At 41.5% G+C, this 7,146-nt stretch overlaps 1 protein-coding gene across 2 annotated transcripts in view; it reads left to right on the top strand.

Moving 5' to 3' along the window:
• FSTL5 (follistatin like 5) overlaps nucleotides 1–7,146 on the top strand; it is a 600,367-nt gene that overhangs the window by 500,712 nt on the left and 92,509 nt on the right. For both annotated transcript variants that reach the window (XM_019534563.1, XM_019534562.1), the window contains exon 10: nucleotides 2,313–2,447. In XM_019534563.1, the coding sequence (XP_019390108.1) occupies nucleotides 2,313–2,447 (135 nt within the window). The remainder of the gene's footprint in view (nucleotides 1–2,312; nucleotides 2,448–7,146) is intronic.

The raw sequence follows: 7,146 nt of genomic DNA, 5'->3' as shown, positions 1-7,146 counted from the left end.
AGCATGCGTCTGTGGGGAAAGTAGGTCAGCAATGATTGACAGCTCCGCAGGTCACCCAGGGGGCAAGGACTGGGTGAGCCTTGGAAATTTCCACTCACAGCTTCAAACTGCGCATGTCAGTTTAACCTCTTCTGTACTGGCAGCACACACTTAAAAATTTCCATGACACCCTGTAAGAAGAGAAGATGGTTGTACTGCTAAAAATATACTGGTTTTATATAGCATATGGTCAAATGTATAAGATAGGGTAAGGTGTGGGGTGTGGTAAAAGCAACTCACCAAGGATTTGGGAGATCCAAATTTGAGACCATTAAAACCCACACCATCAGACCAAATAGATGAGATGTTGACTGGGGGACATGGGAAATCTCTTGAAGGAAAGGAGCAGAAATAGAAGGGTCTAAAGAAGTGTTCTTGTGAAGCAGCTAGGGGCAGCCTAAAGAATCCCTGACGGACATTATGGTTGTCTGAGTTCCCACAGTTGTTTGTTGTCTATTCTCTTCTTGATAACCATTTGTTCTGCTAGTAAAATAAATTATTTTCTCTCATTCTCCCCATACTTCATTCAGAGAGGTGGCCTGGGAATAAGAAAAAATGCAAAATTCGTTCTAATAAAATGCAAGTTGGATGCTAGAAGTAGGATAGAGATGGATGAGAGGCAGCAAAATGTTCTGTGAAGAGATTGTGTTACTTTTACCTTTATGCAGCCAGTCCTGAGCTCTCCTGTAACATGTTGCTTATCCACATGCCCTGGCCATAGCCCTATCCAATTTCCCCTTTAAGAACATTCCCTACTATCAGAGTGTTTTCTTCTGCAGAATTGCACCCAGGGTGCACTTCTCCTGGGCTTCCATCAATTTGCCTTGGAGAGTAGAGCGGGGAAACCTTCGGACCTTCATGTATTAAATGCCTTGTAATAAATAAAAGTAGTTATATTTTTTCTTACATATTGCTTAATATTGTGAATAAGCGCAATATATGTTTTCTCCAGTGATGTTCCCATCCTCTACCCATTAACGTGGCAAAGAAAAAAACTATATAAAGTCTGAACCCCGAGAAAAGGTGTTCTGTAACAAGTTTCACAGGAAACCTCTAGGTTCTGTTTCATCCATATTCTACAGTACATTTGTAAAGGAGAATTTTTTATTAAGCACTACAAAGTTAAGCAGGAATATTTTGCATTTACAGCATTGCTATATATTAAATTAAGCTATATGTCTTTAAAATCAGATAATGTTACCTCTGTCTTCCAAAGTCAATGTACAATCTCCAATTTGTGTGAGCAAATATTAGGTTTTTTTTCATATGCAAACTTACGCACAAACTTAAGGATACACATCTGTACATGAAAAAGTGTAAAGTCTTATTTTATAAGCTTTTTGGCTGCTAGTCTGCACTCATCTCAGATGAAAATGACTCTCTAGGGTTTCTGGGAAGAAATAAAAATAAAGGAAGATTTTTGGCAGGGAAACATATGAAAGCGACACCACATATTTGATGACACTATCTGAAAAGTAGATTTTCTGATATTTCCAAGGAGTTTCACCCTGGTCTCATTGTATACAAAATCAAAATCATGCCCATTACTTCTGCAATGAACTTTACAAAGAAATACAGGCTCCCAGGTGTTTGTTAGAGTTTAACAGCTACAAGGATACATTAATAAATTCTCATGCACAAAATCCATTTGTCCAAATATGTTTTGTATGTATGAGTCCCATCACCAAAATGTACAGTGCTACAATTGACTAAATTGAGAAGTACATGCAAGGACTGAGAGATGGAAGCAAGTAAACTAGGCCATCTTTTTTTTCTAACTCAATTATACAGAATAATAAAGAAGCTCATTTAATGTTGCATCCCATATTCTGGAAGCTGTACATCTCTTGCAGAATGTATTGTACTGAAAATTTCTCCCATTATGTTTTGTGAACTCCATGGCATTTTCTGTTAAATCAGCAATGCAAGGTGCTAGCATTGCAAATGATCAGATACAGCATTTATAAAGCAGAACTGCTCAAGTCTACAGAAGAGGGCACACCAGTTTTTTCAGATCTATGTTGTCACTGAAACAGGTACAAAATCTGAGACTGACATCTGGAGCCAAGCATCCAAAATGGTTGAGATATTCCTGTTATCTGTGAAATGAATGAGAGTAGAGTTTACTATCCAACTGAATATGTTTGGAGTAATCTGGCATGTGTCCGATATATGAACTGAGGAAGGAAAGCAGTTTAATTACGATAAGCCTGAAAGCACTGTAGTAAAACTAAAATTGTTGTTCACGTGTTGTGTTCTCCCTTTGCTTTCAGCAAATGGCAGTGAAGTTCACATTAGCAATGTGCGCTATGAAGATACGGGAGCATATACTTGTATTGCAAAGAATGAAGCAGGAGTGGATGAAGACATTTCTTCTCTTTTTGTAGAAGATTCAGCTCGGAAGACCCGTATGTACTGGAAAAATAGTCTCTCTTTTATTTATTTATTTATTCATTTATATTTTTTAGCTGTATGTTAAAAGAACATTAATACTGAAACATAATCAAATGTTAAATAATTATGTATCAACATCTAGATAGTTGGGAAGTATAAACAAGGAGACAGAAAGTTGTGAAAATCATTATATAAAAGAATCATTAAAAAAGGAAATGAGGTAATGTTAAATATTAAGTCTATTGAGAAGTGAAGTGAAATTTCTGATTGATTTTGTAAACTGAAATGTCTTTTACATTAATATTACAGTCTGAAAAGTTAGCCAATTCCTGGAAAATTTCGGTTTGCATATCTGAAGTGCAAAGTAGAAACATAGGTTACTTTCAACTAACCTTCTCCCCCTCTGATTTTGGATTAAATTAAGGGGCAATCTAGGCCTCAATGTAGCTAGTGAGCAAGCTGTTCTAAATTGCTGTAGTGGCTAACAGGTTCCATGACTTGTGGTCTGACTCTGTGGGGGCATGTCTATGAGTGCACGTATGGTTTGTGGCACGTCAAAGCAGTTTGAGTTGCCGCAAACTGCATGCGGCGCACATGCTGCTGATTTGCTGCACAGTGGGGGGGGGAGGGGGGTTTATACTTGGAGATCCCATTGTAAAAACAATAAAAATAAAAATAAAACCTGCCACTAAAAAAAGTTGTGTGGCACACATGGCACCAGAAACCAAGGAGCCAGATCACTGCTGCTGCTGCACGGGGAGGCCCCCAAAACCTCAGGTACCCCATCTGGGTCAATTTGTCCTGTACGGTGGCAAAAACAGTGGCACAAATTTCTGCCACTGCAACTTTTCACTGCAGCATCTGCATGCCCCTGCACATGGGGACATGCTCTGTGGTTTCATTTTGCTCCTAATGTGTTCCCTTCACACTCCAGCCCTCACTAGAAGACAGGCAAGACTGGAAAAGCAGCAATGACCTTAATTCTTATGCTCTTATCATTCCACTTTGCCAGGGAAGTCCTTCCCTACTAACTTAAGTCAGCTCTGAATGCCATTTTCAAAACTAGAGTGATGCAAAGAAATTTCAGGGGGGCTGAAGATCTAGAAACTGTACTTCCTACCAAAATAAATATGATATTTCCCAGCCCCAAAAAGCCTTGACTTACATTTCATGGGACAGCTCTTAACGTTTTAGTTATCGCTACTTAAATATCAATTGGTATGAGTATATGCTATGAAAATGATTGTCACTTTGACGGTGAGTCTCATTACATTAATTCAAGGTATTCCTAGTACAGCCACCTGGGAGAACTTACTAAACTATCACAGATAATATTATAGTCAAGGCTGGGATCATTGCAGATTGAGGTCACCTGACACTTCCCATTATATATTACACTTCATTCAGCTGTGTATAACTTTACCAAAGTGTAACCTCTTGGGATAAAATCCTATATTGTTGATATCTATCGGGGGGGAGGGGAAGGCGGGAATTTTTTTTCTCCTCAGACCAGGAGATTCATGTATTCCTGAAAATGAGGTTAAAGGAAAATGTTTTGTGGATGGTAAAGAAATCTAATGAACTGTTATTTTAGGAGTTCTAGCACCTTGTCCTTGGAGCAGGATTTGACATTTGACGTTGGTTACATTGCATAGAGAAGGTGCTTTTTGCTCTTTTTTGCAAAAATCTTTCCAAATTGGGCCCTTGGAATATAAAACCATGGAAAATGCAGTTTGTATGTCCTCCAGAGAGTTGTGCTCTGCTGTAACTAAAATCTAAAGGTCACCCCTCCTCTCCCAAACCTGCACAATCTAAAATCTCTCAAGATTCTGTCCACATTGAACAAACTCTACCATTAGAAATCACATTGGTGGGTCATGACATGCTTAGTCTAGGTGCTATAACTACAACCATGAAGATTGTCTTTATGCTCTCAGTGCTCATCGTTTGGTCTCAGACAGCATAGGGAAGATTGGTCTCTAGATTGAAAAGTGTAACAAGCAGAGTTGGTGTCTGGGAGTGGACGCCCTACAAGAGAGTGGAAATGGGGTGTGTTTCAAGAATGGAGATGTGCATTTCCAAGAACTGAGGATAGGGGCATGTGTTTCTGAGAGCAGGGATGGAAGGGAGCTGTCTTACCCATGCTGGGAACCTGGGAGCTCCTTACTATACTAATCCCCAGCTGAGTTACTGCTGCCACTATGTGCTTTTCCTGGCCCAGCTGTTGCTCTTAAAGCAGCAGTAACCAGGGACTGTTTAGGAGCTCCTTGCACTGGTGTGCTACCAGAGTGCAGACTTCACAGGGGTGAGGGGTGATTCTGGCACCCCTCCTAACTTGACCACTGGGATGGGTGCCCCTCTTACCCACGGCTGGTTGCACTACTTCCTGAATTGAATGTAGAGTGCACAAGAGCCAGGCTATGGGTGTTAAGGTTGCTTTTGTGATGAAGAGCCTGGGAAAAGATTGGAACAAAAAGATGATTGTACAAGGAGAACTGGGACGGGAAATGTCTATAGTGACTGGGACTGAAAGAAGCTGAAGAGAAATTGTGTCAGTCTCCTTGACTAAAAAGGGAGATGTTAGAACGAACAGATATTAGACAAGGAGCTAGGAATGCAACTGGGAACCAGAGAGTAGGAAATATTAGGTGGGGAGAGATGGATCTGATGAAGTCACAGAAGCCTTACTGTATTCAATGCACAGGATGAAAACTGTTCACTCAGTGATATTGTTCCAATATTTTGCTTTATCTTTATTGTTCAGCATATGGCAACATGACTTAATTACTACACAGTATTCAAACCTTGCTCTGAAGATATAATTATTCATTTTATTACACACACATCAATTTATTTGTTTCGTGTTCATTCATTTCATGACATCATTATGAGAAGAGGTAGCAGTCAAGAAACTTTTGCCTGATGTCAGGAAAGGAGCAAAATAGGAAAGGACCATTTAAAGCTCACTTAAAGGTCACCAAGAAATGCAGGTTTTTAGTTTATTGTATTACAAAACTATGTGGTAAACCTTAATTTTGTCAAGGTCATCATTTTCAGCTTGAATAATGTAGATATTCTAAGGTCAGAAGAAAGATATGTTTGAAAGAAAGTCTGGGCCCCCTCAACCTTTAATATTTTAAATATGATTTATCCAAGGGTTTTTAAAATATTCTTAGTAATCTCTTTCTCTATTTTCTGCACTATATTTATTTAATCTGGACTTCGTGTTTTTTAGATTGTATATTTGCCAATTTAGTTTAGCATTTCACATTATGCACCTGCAAAGAAATATTTGACTTTTTTTTTTTAAAGACTATATTTTTTTTTAAGTTGAAACTCTGAAAAGATTATATAACAAATCCAAACGGTTTTTTTCAGGAATTGTATTATAATGCAAAAATATTATGGTTTTATAGTCATAGTCTTTCACTTTATGGGATTTACAGAACCAACAATGGACAGAAAATAATTAGAGTTGTACTGATACATTGGCCCGGTATCAGATCAGTACTGATATAAAGAAAATTGGCTGTATCAGAAATTGTCATGAAGTGGCCAATAATTTGGCTGTTAAATGTCCATGCGTGCACACAGCTGCAGTGCAGCATGCAGACAGTGAGGAGCAGAGCCCAGCAGCGTGCCGGTGGTAAGCATGTTGTCGTGGAAGGGGAAAGAAGGGGCATGGCCGGGGGGGAGATCAATGCCCCCTGAGGTTGGAGAGGGAGGGAGCAGGGGCAGGTGTAGGATGGAGTTGCAGCTTGTCGGGGGGCAGCTCCCACTGCTGTGTGCACCCAGGGAAGGCATGGGGATGGGGGCATGTGCCCCTGGATCTGTGCAGGGTGGGGTGGGCAGGCTACAGCTGTGGGTTGGAGTCAGGCCTATGCCAGGTACTTCTCAGTGGAGGCTGGACTCAGGGCAGGCGACAGCAGTGCTTGGAGGGGGTTATGGAGGGGGCTGCAGCTATCCCAAATTTCATTGTAGTTGCGCTCCCAGCACCACTGCCACCCATCCAGTGCAGCCGCAGCTAATCCTGGCACATGGGGGCAGGTGGGACTTGAGCTAGGGCTGCTCCAGGCAGGCAGCAGTGGTACTGGAATCAGGGCTACAGCAAAATTTAGGTTGGCTGCAGCCCTTTCCATAGCCCCTTCCCAGTGCTGCCACTGCGCACCCCGAGCCCAGCCCCTGCTGAGAAAAGCCCAGCACAGCCCCAGCTCCAGCCCACAGCTGCAGCCTGCAGATCTGGGGGCACATGCCCCTTCCATGCCTTCCTGGGATGTGTGCAGTGGTGGGAGATGCCCCCCCCCCACAAGGCTCAGCTCTGTCCCATGTCCTCCCCATACTGCCTGGGCAGTGCCTGCCCTTGCCCTCTCCCTTCCTCACCATGGGGGCCATTGATCTGCCTCCCCATATCCCTTCCCTCCCCTCTTCCCTTCCACCACAACAGACTTATCAGCTGCACACTGCTGCATCAAAAATTGGATAGGCATTGGCCGATATGCCTCCTTAAATATCAGCTATCGGTATCAGCGCCCAAAATGTCTATCCATGCAACCCCACAAAATAATACATATTCAAAAAATGCATTCAAGTCCAGTAGCACTATGTTGGGAGCAGTCATCATGGCCATCCAGCTTTAGCTGAAATTTGTAAGTGGAGCAAGATGGAACATAGACCAGATTGTTTCTAAGATCATCCATACTGATGATCTTACCA

Source organism: Crocodylus porosus, unplaced genomic scaffold, assembly GCF_001723895.1.
Source record: "Crocodylus porosus isolate Cpor-Errol unplaced genomic scaffold, CroPor_comp1, whole genome shotgun sequence".
Taxonomy (NCBI): Eukaryota; Metazoa; Chordata; order Crocodylia; family Crocodylidae; genus Crocodylus; species Crocodylus porosus.
Note: the sequence above shows the minus strand (reverse complement) of the source record. Positions and strands in the feature narration are given on the sequence as shown.